The 21,314-nt window shown below is 40.4% G+C and overlaps 1 protein-coding gene across 5 annotated transcripts; it reads right to left on the bottom strand.

Annotated features, from left to right (window-relative positions):
* Nucleotides 1–346: 346 nt before the first annotated feature.
* Nucleotides 347–20,687, bottom strand: PTGFR (prostaglandin F receptor). 5 transcript variants are annotated; one of them, XM_033068130.2, is made up of 3 exons: nucleotides 20,634–20,687; nucleotides 18,054–18,901; nucleotides 347–2,552 (listed from the first exon to the last, which is right to left on the bottom strand). In XM_033068130.2, exons 2-3 carry the CDS (start codon nucleotides 18,840–18,842, stop codon nucleotides 2,247–2,249), a joined length of 1,095 nt encoding a protein of 364 aa, XP_032924021.1. In that variant the 5' UTR covers nucleotides 18,843–18,901; nucleotides 20,634–20,687; the 3' UTR covers nucleotides 347–2,246. The 5 variants fall into 5 exon arrangements, with proteins under 5 accessions (XP_032924021.1, XP_032924019.1, XP_032924018.1 ...); XM_033068128.1 differs by lacking the exon at nucleotides 20,634–20,687 and adding an exon at nucleotides 20,385–20,454; XM_033068127.1 differs by lacking the exon at nucleotides 20,634–20,687 and adding an exon at nucleotides 20,067–20,173.
* Nucleotides 20,688–21,314: the final 627 nt, after the last annotated feature.

Genomic DNA, 21,314 nt, shown 5'->3' with positions numbered 1-21,314 from the left:
TTTTTTTTCAGGATTCATAGTGTAAGTGACACATGGGCAGATATGTGGATAAAAATACTTTCATGCCAAGCACCAAACTGCCTCAGTTCCACTTTTATTTACATTTTCTAAGGATGGGTCATCAGAACATGGCCTTGTCTGCCTCAGACCACCAAATGCCCTGGGCTGCTCGTGCAACAGCCACACACAAACACTGGCACCTCTTCCCTGAGTTCCTCCTCTCTGCCTCCACACACGTGGGAATGGTAGTGGTTGGCTTGATTCCAGTGTGATGTTTTTTGTCATAAGGATTATTTTTAACAACTTAGGATCTTTTTTGTTACACAAAAACACCTTAACTCTCAGATACAGATTGGTAACTTTTAATGAGGCTTCGCAATTTACACTCAATGTGTATCAGTACACAAAATATAAGAAATCACATATACATATAAACTTTGCTTTGTTGTTTTACAAGCCAACCAGAATGAACAACATAAGCTACATTTATTCACACAACAAAATGGAACATTTTCAAGCTTCATTCACCGATCAAATATCTCAACAATTTACGGACCAACACTATTTTGCAGCTGCTAAAACAACAATCTTCCAAAAGGAACAAATAATTTATGTCAACAGATACACTGACATCACATTCTACAAAATGAAAAAGCCAAGTTGAGCACTGACTGAATGCTTCCAGATTTCAGCAGAACTCACGTGAAGCAATAGTGCAGAACTTCTACCAGCATCAAATCTGTCCATCAAATCAGCCCTATGACTGAGAAAAAAAATCACACACAGAAATTCTTTAGGATAAATAAAGCCATTTCATTACAGGGTTATTTAACCCACTTATTTTTCAACCTTTTTAAAACAAAAAGAAAATAACTTTAAAAAGAAAAAGGGGGGAAAAAAAAGAAAAAAAATTTGGGTTTTCAATTTCTGACTTACAAACTATTCTCACATACAACATGAATTTGTACTTTGTGAATAGTTTTGGTCCCTCAGACTGTCTGTGTAGTGAATCTGTTTTTAACTACTTTGTTCAAATATACCAACACTTTGCTAATGTAGTTCTTTGAAGTAAAGTAGGTAAAAATAACATGGACCTAGCTTTAAACAATATCTCTCATTTTTGGCTTCTGAATAGCATACAGTCACAAAAACCAAAGCTTCTTTTAGCAGCATTAAAGGTGAAGGGCCTTCCATGTGAAGCTGTCCTGAAAATTTTCTGGTACTTTCAAGTTATTGAATGCTCTCAGCTCTTCAGACACAGACCCTGCAAAAACTGAGCATTCAGTTTTTCACAAACAAAACCCCACTCCCAAAGCAGTTCCCTGCAGAGGTGCCCATTTGGTCACACACATTTTCATTACACATGTGTGACCCTTTACAAATGAAGCAGATGTACAAATGAGTATTTCTGCACATGCACTGGGGGAATGCTTCCAGAATCATCCTTAAGTTTGGGAGGGAGGGGAAAACTACTGTTTTCACAGACTAACCACTGCTTTATGCCTGTTAGTTTCAGCAAAATTTGTTGAAAGGACTGAAAGCTCACCAATACACCTCAAAACATAACTACAAGGAAGCTGAGCTTATCTGCTTCTGTGCTCCCACAGAGAACCTCAGGTTTTGTCAGTGATTTGAAAGGAATGCTAACACTGATGCAGAGTTTGCAGCTCTCCAAAAAATTCATGGAACAGTAAATAATTAAGAGGTCAAGTCAATGAACCAACTACAGTCGATCATTTAATAAACAGGACATAAGCAAAATGTTTTTTATATATACAATTGGGAAATTCAATGCCTGAAAGCACAGAATACCCTTATGGAAATGATGCTTGACTTTATTCCAGAAAACAGTGACTCTGCAAAGGATTTGAGAGTATCTCTGGTAGAAAAAAATCTACCCCTTTTTAAAATCACCCTGGAGATCACTTCTGCACTTGTAAGAAGCCTGTTAAGGAGAAAGGTTTGGTGGGGAGTGTTATAAGGAGCCCTCTTCACTTTAGTGTATGGAAGGGAAAAATACAGATGATTTAACATTCCACTGCCAGTTTTGGAAGGGATGTATTCTAAAGTGAATTAAAACGTTCAAGGGCATCTTTAGGAGTAGCAATATCAAACTGGTAAGCAACGATAGCAAACCACTCACAATTTAAAACAAATGCCAAACCACTGAGCCTTGGAACTCATTTTAAGGTACTGCCCATGTAGGAGCATTGCCTCCATCACCTCTTCACAGACCGAGTTAAACTTTACTTTCCCATAGAGCTGAGAGGCTGGAGGTTTATCTGTTTGGAACTTCCTGGTGACTCTGATATTGCTGCAACCTTCAGAGAATTCTTGATGGAGCTGAGTTCCCACATGTGTAAGTTTATGACGTGCACGCCACAACACCCGCTCGTGATCTTGTAGAGGTTTTTGAGAACAGCCTTCCGGAGCAGAATGTACACCCAGGGGTCCAAAATCTGATTCCACGTGGCCATTCGGAGAGCAAAAAGTATCATTTCACAGGTCTCCTTTGAACCACCTTCATTAATCCCAATCCTGGCCATTGTCACCTGAAAAGGGAATATTTTAGAATTATGCATCAAAAAATACACCAAGAGAGCATCTAAATTACCTGAAAATCGAGTATTTTGAAACTGTACATTAAAATACATGCAAAGAGAGCATGTAAATGAGTAAAATCCTTTCTACATTTTCTCTAATCTTCACACCTTCACAGCACCAGTGCATCCCAAATTGCAATTTAAATACTTTCAGGCATAAATCATTTATCATCCTAGAAATCCTCTAATGTTTTACAAAGGACACACATGTGCCTCTGCTGAATTACTTCTGCTGAACTTTAAGTAGAGGATGGCAACCAGCCAGGGAATACCCTTCAAGCAGGGGAGTGATCTGAGCAACAAGTAAAACCTAATCCAGAATTTGATCTAAGAAAGTGTTCCAAGACTGTTCCAGAAATGGATTTTCTCAAGAACTGAATCCACTTGTAGGCCAGCACATTTCATAACAGCTATTTAATTTTTTTCACATTTTGCTTTTCACAATTAAAGGCTGCATAAGGAACACAGTACCTTGATTTCAACATGAAGATTCACATTTTTTACACTGCAGCAGAACACAATTTATTGACACCACAGGATTTAGAGGTCTGTAGGAAAATTTAAGCCATGGTGACAAAAGCCACTTGTCAGTGGAGACACAGAGGGTTTCATCCACCTCCGGAAGGACTACACATGGACAGACCTCCACCAGCAACAACACTACCAGAGCCAATAATTCCACACTGTGGAGTTGCAGACCAGCTCAGCAGGGCTGAGGACACCCAAGGGCTGCACCAGCTGTGGCTCTGGGCTCCCTGCTCTGCAGAGCAAGGAGCTGGGCTGTGACACAGCCCCAGGGACACCCAGGGCACTGGGACTCCTGCCCTGCAGATACCTCCTTTACAGGCTGGCTGCCACTGGGCGTTTGAAACCTGAGTCCTTGTGTGAGGAAAGCCTGATCTGCCAAGCCAGGAATCTGCCAGAAGATGCTAAATTATGTCTCCCTGTTATTAATGTTAAAACCACATGAAGACTTTTTTGGTAGAAAGATGAAACACTGTAAGGCTTTTAGTTCCAAAGCCTTTAAAGCACTGCAGTTATTTAACTAAGAAACAGTATATTTTACAACTGATGCTGTGAGTACACTGATTTATTGGGCAATGAGAGGTAGGGTCAGGCTGTCCAAGTGCAGGGTTGTAGTTTCAAAAAGATGCACTGAAAAGAAACTTAACGGAAAAACTAAAAAACAATAATGAATGAAGAGAGAAAACTAAAGCTCAGTATGTCAGCAAACCTATTCTACTTATTTTTAAATGCTTCTCTGTATTTCCAGACCCTATGCATAGCTTGCAGGTCACCACATCTGAGTATAAACTTGAAAGGCATAAAGTGAATGCACAGAAGGACACTGAACTTGTCTGACGAAGCATTTGATGGCGTGTTTCTGTATGGCTTCTACAGGAGCAGCAAGGAAGCCCCCAGGAACATTGCTAAGGAAGCTGGTAGGACTGGCAGGAACACAGCTGGGAACTGGTGTGGGGAGCAGGAGGAATGTCTCAGCACCAAGCCAACACAAACACAAGCCAGTTCCCTGAATCTGCTTTTCACCCCACAACCACTGGGCACATTCCTCTCTGACATCAGCATCCCACCCAAACTTGAACAACTCCTTTGGCTTTGCAGGGATGCTTTTTCAGGACAGTCTACATTTTATTTATTAGAGGTCCAATACCACAAGGCAAATTCAGACAGAATACTCCTTACTCTGCAAACAGGACTGGGCAGCAAATGACAGCTCAACAGAGCTCACCGATCAATGACCTTATCCCATACAGCATGTTTGACTTAATACAGACGTACAGGCTACTACTCTGCCTCTTGATGTACTTAAAAATTCATTTGTTGTTCCTCTATCACATTCTCTGGAGTTAATAAATGCCAAATCCAATGCAATTTCATGTCCAGAAAAACACGCAGTAGTGTTGCTAAGTAGGAAAACTAGCTCCATCCAGACTTTGTAAAACTTATTTCCTGATGTTACTTAGAACACTTCTGAGAAGTGTTTGCATTTAGTAGTCATTTGCATTTAGCAGTAATCATCTCTAAGTGAATCTATTCATTTGCTGATCAAAATAAATTACTTCTGCTATGATTATGGACTTGCATGAAGTAAATCAGGACAACAAGGAAAATTGATACATAATTTATGGATTCTGACGCTTGGACAAGCTTCATCCAGAACATTTCAGTCGCCTCTTCTGAACATTGGACATACAAAAAATAATACATCTAAACTCACACACAGCAAGCAGAGCTTATGTACACAGACACATGTTTAAGCAACTCATCTATAGGATGTGAAATAAAAAGATAAAATCTAATTATCTACAAGTTTTATTTTATAAAATACAATTTTCCTAACCATATTGCTAGCATTATTTGGGAGTATTGTGCAGAAATTTAGAAATATTTTCTTTCTTATACCTTTAAAACTAATATAAAAGAATGTCCCATCTTTTTGCAGTTCTGAGAGGCCAAGATTTCCAAATAGAAATGGAGGAAGTCAGAGAATCTCATTGCAGCCCTGAGCATGAGCATTTTTACACTAAAATACTCAAAGCAGAGCAGCAGGACACGTTGACATCACTGAGTATGAAGTGAGAGAGTTTCTCACTCCTTCAAAGACACTGCCCTGTACTGGAGGCTCTTCACATCCTCTGAAAAATCATGTAAGAAAACTGCAAGCAACTGTGCAAAGAGGAGACTATAGTCTGGAGCCTTTCTAAAATCATCTGCTGATTTCTAGAACAAGACTTAAACTTCAGTAGAAGAGGGGTGGAATGGAATGAAGTTGATATAAATTATTATTTCTATCACATTTTCATAGTCGATTTATTTAAATTTAAAATACTGTTCCAAAGTCAGTTTGAAACCATAAGTTATAAAAAGGACTAATCCACTACCAGCTATTTAATAAAGGATGTCATTCAAGCAAAACAAGCAGACAGTCTGTGTTTTCTCCTCAGGTGTGAGAAATTCGTGTCACTGAAATGGTTCAAGTCATCAGCTCAGAAACTGCCACCAGAACTTGGTGCAGTGCCAAGCGGACTTTTGAGAGAGGGACCACCCCCACGGGCACAAAAAGAACACTTCATTTATTTCTATTGGAGTAATAGGGATCAATAATTGGTTCAAAGTCAGGAAACTGATTTAAACCCTTTTTTTCCTACCCCTGCAGGTCCAGCAGGTTGGTATGACAAAGGAATTCTGTTCTCTGTAGCAAGCAGCACACAAGTGGGGAAGGGGCAACACTATTGTATCATATCTAATCACCTTGGATCTCCACAACTGAAGTTAATATTCATGCAGATTCAGCAGCATGACTCAAAAAATTAATCCACAGCTGGTAAATAATAAACGTAACTCATGACATTTTCTGACATATTTAGAAATGTAAGAATCCAAGTAGCACTCTGCTGATTTATACACTGTTTATATGAAAACAGCTGTAGTATCTCTCCCTGGTTTGCAAAAAAAAAAAAAAAAATCATATGATGTAACTTTCTTTAGAAAAGGTACCATAAAAGCATAACTTTAAAAGCAATTTTTCAAACCTGCTTGAAAGAGATAAAGTTACTCTCACTCATACGAGTCCTTGCTGGTTTAAGAAAGGACCTGAGAATTCAGTGTCCCTAAAAATATATAGAGAGAAATCAGACTTGTGTCAAGGAGGGACTTGACACAATACATTATACTTCATATTTTTTGTCCAACTTTAAGCCTCATTAAAACCAAAGCTCACTTTGCAAGATCCAGAAAGTCTGATGGAAAATTTTTTTAAACATCTTGAAATTGTTGACTTCTTCAATTCTGCATCTACCAGACAGCATCCGAGAACTATCATTTCCCTTTGGGACAAAGTTCAGGGCCATAAACAAAAAAATTGCCCCAAGGCTTCACACCACTCACCAAACATAAATAGCACTAATTTAATTTTTCTTCCAATTGGATCTACACAAGAACAACCAATAGGTTCAAAGGCTGTGCTGCTTAGTCACATTCCTGTTAGTACTCAAGGACAGTTAGTCAAAACAAGAAGCTGACTTTAGAGCTAGTTAAGAAATAAGACAAAAATGAGACTTTGATGCATTTCACCTCACAAGCTTTAAATCCAGATTCTATCCTTGACTCCAGGAAACTGGATAAAACCCCGTCATCAAGAGATTGACATGGAAAGCAGAATAGACAAATATCGGAAATTTTTGTTTTCTGCAGCTCAGCCTTCAGACTCCACTTCCCTGCAGACCCTCCCAAGCCTCTTCCTCTTCCTTTGGATTTCCTTACAAGCAGTTCTGAGGATTTCCATTAATGGAAGGAAGTCCATGGATTTTTCAGTATTTGCAGAACACTTGTATTTTGCACTACTGCCTATGTCAGACCCTGAGCTGCAAATCCCCTTCTAAACCACAGAGGTTTCAAGGCAGAACTTTACTGATTATATCCCAACAAAAAATATAAACTTATTTTGAATTTCTAGAGTTTTTTGAAATTTCATTTTTCATTTTACAAAAGCAGCTTCAGTCTAACAGGCAAGGGATCACATAAGATGACATTTTGTGCTACTCTACAAACACAGACCTTAAGAAAATTAATCTGCAAAATAGCATGAGAAAGAAATAAAAATGTATATATCTTCACATTTTATGTACCATTTTATATCTCCCAAGTAGAGCTGTTAAAAAAGAAACACTGACAGCAATTTGCCTGTACCATTGCTGTATTGATCTTGCAGTATACAAGCCAAGCATTTGTTGCAACAAAGCTGAGTATGCTTCATTTTAGTTTTTATGTGATTCTGCAAGTCAGTTTAAAAACAAGAGCTTCCAAGAACAATATGCAGTGCAGCACTTCTGCCATCAAAATATTAGTACACACACTGTTCTACTTATGCCACATAATGCCTTTTATGTTCTAGATCTGCAACATGTTTTTCCCCTAATGCTTTCCTTTCCCTTTCTAAAAGAAAAACATTAACTGTATCTTCAACTTTTATATACCAGATGATCACTTAGCTTAGTGATTAAATTTTAACTGAGCATTGTGTTTTATAAAAAAATGCAAATTTAAAAAGGAATTGTAGACAACAAAATATATGAGCCAGATTTCTGCCATGTTAGAGTCCACAGGGTACTTTTAAGAGCACATGTAGTAATTCCTTATGTACAATTTAGCAGGATCAGCTCTTGAGAAGCAGCAGCAGAATAAGGGAGCCTCTTTTTCTCTCATATATATTTCTGTGATAAAATTATAATGTCACTAAAAATTAAGAGTGTACCCACTAGCTCTCTATTTTCCCCCCTTAAAAATGAGCTGCATAAACATTTTGAAAGTATTGTTAGACTACAGAAGTGTGAAAGAGGTGTGAAAAGTCCAAAAAGTATAGAGAAAACAAGAAAACACAAAACTTTTCACAAAACAAATAAAAATATTTTCTCATATTCCTTTCTCAGACGCAGCTTAGCCTGTGACCAGGCAATTTCTCACTGAAGTTGACAGGAAAGAAATCATGAAGTGAACCTCCTAACCAGAGGGCAGGGGCAGGTCTCTGTGCATGAACTTGCAAACATTAAGTGAAAGTGAAGTTTTTCTTTTCTGTCAACTTTCCCCTTGGATACCACCTATTTTGCATCAATTTTGCCGTAGAATAAATTTGTGCTGGGCTGGAATAAAGCATTTGAGGACACCTCTGTTTTTCCGAAATAATCCAAAAATTTCTATCTTGGATTGACCATCAAAATAAGAAATACTTCACTTCAACTAGTTAGCAATGTAATTATTCTCACAGCTTAATTGATAACTCATTTGAAAGGAAAACATTGTAGATATAGATAGAAAAGATTCTAGCATTGGAAACAGCAGATGAGTCACTTCATAATGAAAAGACATAGCGTCCATACCAAAGTCAAATAAACAACCTGTTTCCTGAGCTACATGTTTTAAAGTTACAAAAAAGCCTGTTTCCACAGCATGAGGAATGTATTCCCCTAAGAACAAGGCCTATAACAAAAAACCTCTCGCACAAAGAAGTTTGTTTTATAGATAGAATTAAAATATTCTTTACCCAGCAATGCTAGAGAAGCTTTACAGGACACAGAAAACAATACAGGATGTCTAATATCTATAATAAGGACCACATTCAAGTATTTAGGAAGGCAAGGACTATACATATTTGGGATTGATTTATTCTTCCATTAGTATCAGTTGGATAAAGCTTTAAACTCTAGAAATTACTTCTCTATTGTCACTTTCTTTTCCAGCATTTGGGGGCGAAAATAATATTTTTAATGCTTGAATAAATATTCTAATTTATTTAGGAGTGACAGAACTTCTCCCACTAATACCCTACAAATACCCAAAGAAAGAATCACAAATAAAACACAATACTGGGGAGGAAGAGAAGTGTCTGAATGAGGAAAAAACCAACAATATACAGATAGCCTGGGGAAGAGGAGCTGCAGAGGTCCAGTTACAGAACAGCTGAAAAAGTTGGATGGAGGAGACCTCTACAATCTCAAAGTCCAACCATCAACCCAGCACCACCACACTCACCATGAAACCTTTTCCATATGCCCAAGTACCACATCCACATGCCTTCTGAACACTTCCAGGGATGGTGATTCCAGCCCTTCCCTGGGCAGCCTATTCCAATGCCTGATCACCCTTTCAATGAGGATGTGTTTTCCTAATTTCTATTTAAACCTCCACTGGGGATCCTGTCCTTGTTGAAGATGGACTGGAGTGATAGACACCTAATCGCTCAGTACTATCTGATTTGCAGTGTTTGAAAAAATCTGACTGGAGGCAAAAGAAGACATGATGGTTTTTGTGTCGCTCTTTTTAGATCACCTTTGTTAAAGTGACTTATTCTGTGTATCATCCTGAAGGAGTAAACTAAGCAGCTATGATCAGAAATATCAAGGCTAATGAATTAGCAATATATCTACCAAGTTGGAATACGTAATTTGCTATTACCTTTTCCTTTTATGTTGGCAAATAAATTGCAAGGCCCTGCTGTGCAGCTCAACCACGATTCAGGAGGAGAATGGAAGAGAAAAATCAAGTCTGTATTTAGAAGTGATTTATTTCTCATTACTTCTACAAATGCGTGCCTCTGGTAAAAGATGGATTCAATTTTATTTCCAAATCACTAATGAACTGTAAATTCTAAAACAAACTGCTTACTCCTTTCTGCTTCACTTTCTCTCTTTCCATGCAGTGAAGCAGATGGGAATATAGCTGGTCACTTCCCTCTCAGCACAAGTCTTCCCCCCCATCATGTCTGATATCAGACCTCACGTGGGTCATGAGATTACTCTTGAGCAGATTCACTACATCCTTTCCATCCCACCCCACTGCAGTAACTTTGGGAGCCCAAACCTCCTGAGGGGCAGCACACAGGTGCAGGACAGTAGGAAAGGTACTGTACCATCCTGTACAAAGCAGCTCCAGCTCATTCCACTGTTCATCTAGCTCACCTCACCCAGTATGAAAATGAATCCCAAAGACTGAGTCACGAGTATTGAAACTTCACTGCCACCCTGGTGTAAACCCCTTCTGCAGTGTTCTGCTCCCTGAGCACTGCTGTTTGTAAAAGCACACCCACAAAAATGGGTGTGCTTTCCTGAAAGCTGTGATGGGTGCTCTGCACTGCTGGGCACACAGGGCTCACAGGGGAGCCAAAGTGCAACTCAGCAATTCCTCTCAGACAATCAATCTACAGAACTGGAGACACAAGTGGCTTCTACTAGAAAGCATCATGCCACACTTCAGATTGTGAATTAACACCATAATAATTATAATAACAAATACTCTCTCACAGACCATATGAATGTGTATTATATCCTGATGTCTGTCATTAAAACTGATGAAGATGAATGACTTTCTGGAGTTTTTCCATGTGAGTGTATTACTCCCTGAGATTTTTCAGCAACAACTTTACCATTTAAAGTGTTTAGATAGTCAGGAAAGACAGCTTTCCTAAAATAACCATCCAAAAATGGTTATGCCATGTATGATATTTTCCAAAGATAGTTATGTAGTGTATAACATTTTCAAGTAAGAAATGCCTGAATAAGTGTAATATCGAGGAAATAGGAAGAATTCTCTTATATCAAAAAATAGAATGAATGTCAAACTGACTTACTTTTTAGTATCAGACACAGAATCAAAAAACTTAACCAAGTGAAATAAGAAAGGAAAGATTATCAATGGCAAATTTATTTTGGTGAAATTTTCAGAATTTGATTTCTTGAGATGACAACTTCAAAATTGACAAAAAAACCAACCCACATTTTCTGTGAAAGTTTCTGATGTCTATTTGAAACAAAATACTGTTTCATAGTCTAATTCTCTATATAACATCTAAATTTAAAAATCAAGAAGGAAAAAATTATGAAAGAAAACCAGAAGCACATTATTCTGAAATACCATGTTCTCACACGACTGGAAACCTGCTTTCCCTATTTTTTTCTCTCCAAAACAAACAATCTTATTGTATTCTGATGGCTCTGCATTAATAGAAAAGGCTTTACGCAAATTTTTCCAAACAGCACAAGTAAACATAGATAAGAAAAACTGTATTTATGCATCCCCAGAAGACTCTGGTAAAGGGCAATATGTCAGTCTCAGCCCTCCTTCCTTTCCTATCATTAGCACTGCCCATTTCTTCCCCAGCACTTTCCTGTTGAGACCATCTCAGCTCCCTGACTTCTGTGAGGGGGAGGCAAACACTTGAATTACAAATTTAGCCACAATTACTATAGAGTTTCTAAGCACTCTATGATAACTACGCCCTGGCCCATGCTTATAAATATTTTTGCTAAAATGATTCATGTTTCTCAGAAAGGATAAGGCCTGTAAGATCTCTATGTACTGTAAAAGATGAAAATAGGACGACCAATTCTGAACCAAAACAGTACCTTTAAAATTCAATATCATTCTAAGGAAGTATAGTCTAAAATTAATGCCATTCCAGTTCTCACCTAACCTGCTGGAATTAGGTAGCTGTTCCACTTAAGAGTACAAAATTTAAGAAAGTTCTCTACAGCCAATACTGAGAAAGGTATGAACATCTTATCCAAAGGTTCTAATCCATCTGAATAGGTGGATTAGACTTTTAAATGCATTGTATTAAACTTTGTTACTCTCTCTGCCAATACATGCAAATTCTTTCCAGAAGAATTTTAATGGAAAATGAACAACAAAAGCACACTCAGATTGTCTGAGCTGCTGAATAAACCTTATTCCATGGAAAAGTAAGCTGGAAAGAAACTTCTGTCTTGAGACTAACAAAAACTTCAATCAAAATGAGTGTTCTCTTTCCTCTTAACCCACAAAATGAGTTATATATTTCAAAATACCTTTTGGGCCATAATATTAGCAAAGACAGTGATCTTCCAGTAATTTAACCTTGAGTTATCAGATGCTAGGAGAAACTCAAGCAAGAACAATAATTGAATTTGCACAGAGTTAATGGATGCATGGAGAAACTCAGCAAGCAATCAAAGGACCATGATAGGAGTGACTGCCCTTTCTCTAATGTAGCTCAAAAAGACAATCAAACTCGGGTGTTTTTTTTTTAGAGGAACTTAGGGAGCATTTTATTCATCCAAACTGATCTCCTCTGACACAGCAAGGTCTGGAAAAGAAAGAACTATCCACAGCCAACAATAACTATCACTGTATCGATGCTGCAGACTAGAGATGAAGAGGTGTATCTAGCAGGCAAAAAGCTTTTTTCCCTTTCCCATGAAGCTGGTTGATATATTAAAATCATGGTGACAGCAGTGGGCTCCCAACATGGGCTTGCACCCAGCCCCAGAGATGCACAGACAGTGTCCAAGGAGTTTTTTCCTCCCAGACACCTGCACACAGGTCACCTCCCCTGGCACAGGCAGGGTGGGAGGTGTTCCCACACCAACACAAACCACTTCTGCTGACATACATCCTGCCTTCCTGCAGGGTCAGCAGGCAAATGTTCTAGCAAGAACTCAATAACAAAAGCCAGCACAAGCAGAGTGATTATCGCTGATTATCTTTAAAATCTGAGCCCTGAAAAGGACAGGTAAGTGTTGTTTTCCCCTCTGAAAGTTTACAGCATTCAAACAAAAGCTGCAAGGTTAGCTGAACATATTTAAGAGTGTCTCCATCTTCACTCTTCAGATTTACACCTGTGCAAATTGAAAGGCTGATTTATTCTTTATCAAGAGAAAAGATCACTCTCCCTGTTGACAGTGCCTGTGCAGGCAGAACAAGCTCAGGGTGGCTGCAGCTTTGAACTAATAAATAGTAAGGTAATAACACACTTCTGCAGAGCAGCCCCAGATGAGATCTGAGTCCTCACTGGCAGAGCATGGACCTGCACCTTGGGACATCTCCCTGCTTCTCTTCAGCTGCACTTTCTGATTGTGAGAAATCACCAGTCACAAGAGCACAAGGGATAAATGTTTTAGTAGCTCTTTAGTAATAGGGGCAATACAACCAGCAGTGAAGGCATACAAACAGCATTAACAAAGCAACAGGCTGATATATATGATGCACATTGCACATATAAGACAGTGCAACAGAAAGGTGAACTGCCACCTTAATAAAGAAGACAGAAAACAAGAATGGAGGCAGAGACTTCAAGAGTAGCACAGGTATGAACACCTGACAAAGTATATGCATGGCTACACATACAAAAACTCAGACAAGATGCAGAGCATTGCCCTGTACATCCAACTTCCTTACACTGTACACAAGGACATAGCCCAGAAGTTATTTTGTGTAAAACCTGCAAGGAAGAGACCTCCTTCAGCACCTACCAACCCTGAGCCTGTCTGCACCCAAAACAGCTGGTGGAGCAGCCAGGGTGGGATGGGGTCAGGGCATTCCAGTAAAAGCCTCCCTGCCAGCACATCAGCTTCACATTCCCTGAAAGGACCACTCAGACCAGCACCAGCAGCTTCTGAGTTCAGTGATTCAGTAAATCAGAATCTGAACACAGCCCTAGGTGCACAAAAAGCAGTCATCAAGCCTCACTGCAGGAGACAGTCTGAGGACGAGAAAAAGTCAGAGCGAGTTCAGGAAGACACAATTAACATAACAAATTGGAAAGAGAAGAGATTACTTGAGAAGGGACTGATAAAAATTAATCTAGCAGTAAAAAAAAAGCAACTGTATAACAGTTGATTTATTCATATGAAATAAACAGAGCTCTTTCCAAAAAAAAACAGGAATGGCTATTTTCTGCAGTAGAGAGGAGGTAAAACTGGAATGAATTTAATCAGTTAACTGCATGGAAAAAGATCTTAACAAGAATAATTTGAATGTAAAAGTATTTTTCCCAGGCTGTTTCACACACGAAAAAGATTAGAAATTTCTCCATATCATAATTTGTTCCTGTAAATAAATTCACTCTGAAATAAATCTCTCCTGTCCAGAGTTACGGGCAGTTCACTTTGCTACTCTAAAAAAACAGATTTTATAATATGTTTATCCCTTGAGCCCTACAGAATACGACATACCCATGTCAGAATTTGCTCACACAAGCACAGCTCCAAACCAAGCTGTTTCATGGCAGGCCAGATGTCAAGTCACAGCCAAAAACAGCTTTATAAAACAATGTATTTCATCAGGGATGCTTGTCACAAAATGCTTCCGCCCAACTATCTGCTTTGCCTTAGCTCTCACAAGGATGAGGAAAGCTGACACTATACAGAGAAGCTGAAGTTACTATCTTCAGAACATATTTACCTGAAATTATCCATCACAAAGCAAAATTATTTCGACTGTCTGAACTTATGTGCCTCTGCAAACCATTGACTATATATATTCCTATAAAACTCATTAATTTCACTTGTTGGGTTTTTTGTGAATTTTCTCCTGCTCTCAACTCCTCAAAAGGCATCAGTGCTCCCCCAGAAGTGAAGAAGTGGGGAGCACCTCTCATTCTCATACTTCATTAAGGAAAGAATCTATCACAGTGGCAGAAAACTTGAAAAAGCTGATTATTTTTTTAAAAACAGATGAGATGGAGAAAGAAATCAAAAATTAAAAAAAATAAATCAGAAGGAGGTCCCTGTCCAAGAGCCACAGGGAGAGCTCCACAAGAGCCATGGCATGGGCTCTGCTTTTGGAAAACCCTGCATCCAAATCTCAGAAATCTTAAGACAGTAGTGGTGATTGATTACAATACTATATATTATTATTTATAATATTAAGTGTTAGCTATATATACATTTACACACATCTATAAATAGGCATCAAAACAACTTCACTATCACTGAGCAGATGCAAAAGTCAAGATCAGTTCCACACCAGACACCATAAAGGACAATCCAGGGTCTTGTGACTCTACTGGCATCTGACAATAATTTTATCACTCGACAGTGACAATGTCTGAATATTAACTCCACTTGGAAAAAAATAAAATTAATTTAAAATCTGATAGTGAAGTAAATCTGCAGTTACAGTATTGGACAGACTTGATTTTGGTAGCCATACACATATGTCAATAGACATACCAGACCAGATTGAAAACAGAAGGGAAATAAATAAATTAAACTCCCCCCATCAGATGGGGAGTAACATCAAATGAATCCAAACCCTTGTATCTGCAAACCACATGTGGTATAAAATGCATTGCCTTCCTCCACTTTCTCTCCCAGAAGTTTATTTGGTTTCTAGTAACTTTGGTTTACTTTGAGGCAATTGACTCTCACGAAACATTTTGTTCTGTATACTCTTTGGGACAGAGAACATAGGTAGAATTCACGATTCAAAGACTAGACACCAAATTCTGACTTTCAGACTTAGCTTGGAGAAAAAAATTTAAAGAAGCAAATGATCACAGAACAAGCATGTGTTTACATCCTTTTCCAGATAATTTCACCTATGAACACCAGCTCATATTAATGTCAAGAAATACTTATTTTGGTATATGCTGGTTATATTATAGAATGTAAACCATTCTTTTCACAGATTCAAAGCCCTGAGACCTTCCAGATGTATCAGACAAGTGGGTCTGAATCAGCAGTTAGTCATAAAGCATGCAATTTGATAAACCCTGGATTGCGTTAATGTGGCACTTGAGCAGTACATTCCTGACAAAGCTTTATTCCACTGCAGGCCAAAAAATCTTGCTAAATTAACACCACACTTGTAATTCTGTTTGTATTCTGTTGCTATCAAAACAAGAAATGGGAAAATAAATCAGCAAATTAACTGATATAAACTTTATGATCCTAACAGCTAAGAAAGAAATACCCACAAAGGACCCTGTCCCATTGCATTTCCCACTGAAACTCTATGGCTGAAACACTAATTGTTCACTTTCTTGAAACTTTGTTTCAATAATCTGATCCCACAGTACACCTACTTTCTCTTTTTTTTTTAAACTTTTCCTTTCTAACCTAAATTTCCTTTCTAAATTTGTCCACATTTCAGAGCTATTTTCCATGATGCCAGGCTGATAATGGCATAAGTTTGGCTCATCTCATTTCAGAAGAGATCCAGAGGCAAAGCACCACAAGCCCAGCAGGCACACAAAGCAGCAGCAGGTTTGCCACCCAATGGACCAGAATTCCTTGTGTACCAGCTCCCCTCTGCAACACAGACCCAAAAAACACCAAGTCCAAAATTAAGCAAGAAGTCATTCACAGGCCTGCATCATAAACCCTTGTAAACACCAGCTCTGAAAAGGGTCTGAAAAAAATTCCTGCTAGACCACTAATTCATCGTCAACGACAGCTCAGATGAAGTTAAATATTTTAATGAAAGTAGTGCTGTGATTTCATTAGATTGCCACAATTTCTAAAATTATAATTTTATATATATTTTATATATATCATAATTAAAACCTGAATTGTGTAACAAAATCAACCATAGTAGTTGCAATTTAGTGCTCCTTGATGAGTTAAATAAATGAAGTATCTCTTTTGAACTTAAAAAACTTATAGCTCTTCTGAGCAAAGGTTTGAAAAATGCAAGGGTTTCTCAAAACCAGATTAATCCCTGCTTTTAGCAATTATTTTAAATGAAAATAAATGTCACCAGAGGATAATAATGCTGCTTTTTCATGGAAAGTAAAGTCATCATATGAGATGCTTTTTTTAATACCATTCCATGGCTTGCCCCAAACTTCAAATGGTGTCTGAAGTAACTGTAAAGAAATTCCCTACAAAACTTGCTCTGCTGCTTGGACAACTTTGTTTATGCTACACACACTACAGCCACAACACTGAGAGAAGCCAATATGAATTTAAACTATGCTGCACAGCAAGACCAGAAAAATTCTCTGAAAGAGTTTTTGTGCATTTCAGTGACTGCAGACATTCATATCTAGACTTCCTCCTTGAAGCCTGTGATACCGGATTAATTAAATGCTACCTGCCAGATATACCAAACTGCTGCAGCTGGACTAGTGTCAGTATCTAATTTTTAACTCAGGTAACTTCAGACCCTACCATAGGCAGTGAGCAGATGAAATATAGCTGGATCTGATACAGATGTCAGACTTAAATGTCGGTATTTGTTAGCTCAAACCACAATTGCTCCTCATTTATATCACTGGAAAACCACAGGACCCTGTTTCTAGGGAAGAAATTAAGATTCCATATGACCTCTGATTCAAACCCTCTGACCCTAGCAAAAAAAACCTAAATTTCTTCAGACAAATTTGCCACAGTAAAAGGAGACAAAGCTACCACCTTTATAATGCCATCATACAACTGCCATAACAGCTTTACAATGCCATGATACAACTGGAGCTGTCAAATTCTTTCCCGTATCAGTTCCTTTGCCCCTGCAAACACAGGGCAGGTGCTACCAGCACTGACCTCTGGGATTCACAGCAGGGACAGTCCCACACCCCTGCCCACAGCAGTTCTCTGCTCTGTCCACATTACAAACCCAGCTTGTTTAGGTCTAAACCAAATGCTGATATCAACCCACTGCCAATAGACCCTAAAGCAAAGCCCTTAACACCCTGATAATGGAGGGAGGATTTTAGGTTCTTAACTGTTATCTGCCCTAACAAAGCTCACAAGTAGCAATAAAGTGTTGAAATAACAGCTAACAGACTTCCATAAATAAAAAAATTATTTACACTGTAGAGAATAAAAAGACTTCCCAATCCCAGATTTCACTGAATTTTTGGAAGATCTCAATATTTGTTCTGAATTATTCTAGCCATGATTCTTCTACCACTGTCTGGTTCAAAGCACTGGAAATACAATTCTCACAATCACTATATATGTAGCTTAGTGTATTATTGATCAGAAGTGGAGAATAACTACCAGATTTTTATGGATGCATAGGTACATACATTATGGGCAATAGGCTATAAAATTAATATCACTGAGTGGGTGGAGCTGTTATCACAACTTAAGTGCTTTAAAACCTGGAGACAAAAAAGTATAACTTTTATACAGTGATGTGCATTAAACATTGGCAAATGCATTAGGCTCTTACCAGGAATGGGCTCCAGCAAATGCAAGAAACACACATTATAGCCAAGAGCTGAATGATCATTTCAAAATGATGAGATCTGCCTTGTCTGTGTTGACTTTTAAATTTGACTCTTAAGAGGGTAATTCCTGTGATAGCATTGCACAGGAATGAAATAGCAAGGGCCAGGAACCCAAGGCAAGAAAAAAGTAAGAGATAAAATCTGTCTTCCCAGTCCTCAACGTGTTCTGTTTTATAGAAGCACCAGGTCCTCGATGCTTGTATTTGGTAGGCTCTAAACCTAAGAATAGGCAGCAAAGCTATAAGAACAGCAAACAGACATACCATAGTCAACATAATTTTCACATGTCTAGAAGTCATTTTTGTAGAGTGAAATATTGGCTTAGTGACTCCAATGCACCGTTCAACAGCCATCACACTGCCCAGGAAGAGTGGGCACAAACCAAAGAAAACCATGCAGATGCCAAAAACACTGCACAGAATGTTGGACTGGTTAAATCGAATCCAGTCTTTATCTGATGCATACACAAACACTGCAATGGCTCCATTGATGAGGTGACCAAAGAGATCTGTGACAACCAAGCCACTGGCAAGAAGCAAAAAGGAGGCTTTTGATTTCTGTCTGAATCTCTGGTATGCCTTCATGAGAATTACAATTGCAAGACTGTTGGACAAAATTCCCGCCGTCATGAAGATTATTGAAAAGAAAACTGAAATCTTTTTCTCCGTGTGGCATGTTGAGTTTTTCAAGACTCCAAATCCAGCCAGCCCTGGCGATTTTGAACTGTTCATGGTTAGGAAAGGAGACGCAGCCCTCAAAGCATTTCAGCAGTCTTGCAATCAAAAGGCATCTGCAATATTAAAAACAAATACACACAACGCTGTAAAAAGCATACCACTGTTCAAATGGCATTTGAAGCAGAAATTCCCTAGTATTAGTCTGTGGTACAAATCTAATTTTCAGTTTTCTGAGTGATGTGATATGGCATCGCATTTCAAGCTCATCACCCAAAGGGTAAAACAATTATCTGCATGCATTACACAATGCAAATATAGCCTGCAGGAAATTTCGAGTCTGCATGTATAATATATACAAAATAATGTATAAAATATATCAAGTTTATGTAGATACAGTAGGATAAACAATACAAACAATTCTGGTGGTTAAACTACGCTAAATAAATGTTTTTGCAACAAACTGCAAGAATGACGGTATTTAATCAACCCAGTCGCAGTCAAAAGTGAAATACTGAAACTGGAGCATTTTGAGATCATAATCACACTCCCTTTTTAAACATTTATTTTCCAATGTCTTAGCATCTTCTAAACAATTCTGCTCCCACAAATTCATGTTTCAAAGCTTTAACCTAACCAGCACTGAAGCCTTCAAGTTCCCAGTGCCCTCGCTGAAGCACAAACTTGGTTTTTAGACGCACCGTAATTCAGAAACCAATTCTGCAAGTTACTTTTACACTTTATCTCCCATCTCTATTCCAAGGACATTCCTAACAGCAAAACCTTCCCAGGCAGTGGGGGGAAGAAAAGAAAAAAAAAAGAAGAAAAAAAAAAAGAAAAAGCAGAAGAACAGCCCGTATTACAAATTGAAGCAGAAGCCTCTCAGTTACTGAGCTACACGGGGAACGAGGCACGCTGGAAGGAGGCACGGCTGCCGTCCGGGAGCGCTCATCGAAGCGCGGCCGGCGAACTGCTCAGACGGAGCGGAGCAGTGTCCCTGCACAGAGTCCCTGCACAGAATCTCTGCCAGAATCCCTGCACAGAGACCCTGCACGGAGTCCCTGCACGGAGTCCCTGCACGGCTCCTCGCGCCCAGCCCGTGCCCAGCCCCGCGGCCGGCGGGCTCGCTGCGCTCCGCGGGCAGCCCCGGGGTGCCGGAGGAGCTGCGCTCCCCCCGCCGCCTCCTTGTCCCTTAAGCGCTGCCACCGCCGGGGGCGGGGCGAGCCCGGCTGGCCGGGCACAAGTGCCACTGTCCCCGCCGCGCCACCGCTCCTTCCCTACCCCGGTCTCGGTGTCCGTCCCGGCCCCGCCGCCGCTCACGTTCGCTTCGTCCCGCGGGGCCGGAGAGAAGCGCAGCGCGGAGCTCCGCCGGCCGCCGCCACCGCCGAGCCCCGCCACCGCCACCGCCACCGCCGGCGCCGCCCGCGCCCGCCCTGCCTCCGCCTTCCCTCCCGGCCCTCCCCGCCCGCCGCCCCCGGGACGCGGTCCTGCTCCGGGCTGGGCTGCCCGCCCGTGTCCCATGTCCCGTGTCCTGTGTCCCCGTGTCCCCGTGTCCCCGCCAGGGCCGCGGCTCCGGTGCCCGGGGCGCGGCACTCGCACCTCTCCCGCTGTCCCGGGAGGCTCGGCAGCAGCGCTCGGAGCGGCGGTGTCGCCGGCAAGGAGAGCCAGGCAGCCGTGTCACATCACAGCACGGGCCATGGGCCACCCCGGCCAGGCACGGCGAGCTCCTGCCCGCCAGGCTGAGGCCACTGCAGCAGCAACTCATGGGGCAAGCGAGAGGCCACATCTGTGCTCAGCCACAGCTGCACCCCTTCTGCACTTTCCACGTGCTCCTTCCCAACCACGCACCTCAGCAGCACGCGGGGAGCTCGGGAAGGGACAGCCCCAGGAGTGCTGTCAGGGATGCGGCTGGGCACATCCCTGGACACATCCCTGGGCACATCCCTGGATTCATCCCTGAGCACATCCCTTGGGCACATCCCCTGAGCACATCCCTGGGCACATTCCCTGGGCACATCCCTGGGCACATCCCTGGGCACATCCCTGGGCACATCCCTGGATACATCCCTGAGCACATCCCTTGGGCACATCCCCTGGGCACATCCCTGGGCACATCCCTGGGCACACGGTGCCCATCGTGGACACCTCCTGCTCAAGTAGAGCTAGCAGTGCTCCTTGGACCATTCCTCCACTGGAGAAATGCAACGAGAACACATCCAGATGAGGCATTAATGAGACGACCAATAAGGCTGGAAATTCAAGGGTTGTTTCCATGCACTCAAGCTGTTACAACTTGAAGTTACAGATGACTTTCAAGCTCTTTCATCCATCCATGTCCAGCACCAAACAGGCCTGAATGGGAACTTTTATTAAGAACTCTTATTCTAGAAATAAGCCAAAATATAAAATCAATGTCAAATTGTGAAACAAAACTGTAAAATATTACAGAATTTATCATGCATGGGCTACAATGACGAAGAATTTGTTTCCATTGATACACAGTCTTGAGTGATACCTGACACCACAAGA

This window comes from Catharus ustulatus, chromosome 9, assembly GCF_009819885.2.
Source record: "Catharus ustulatus isolate bCatUst1 chromosome 9, bCatUst1.pri.v2, whole genome shotgun sequence".
Lineage (NCBI taxonomy): Eukaryota > Metazoa > Chordata > Aves > Passeriformes > Turdidae > Catharus > Catharus ustulatus.
Note: the sequence above shows the minus strand (reverse complement) of the source record. Positions and strands in the feature narration are given on the sequence as shown.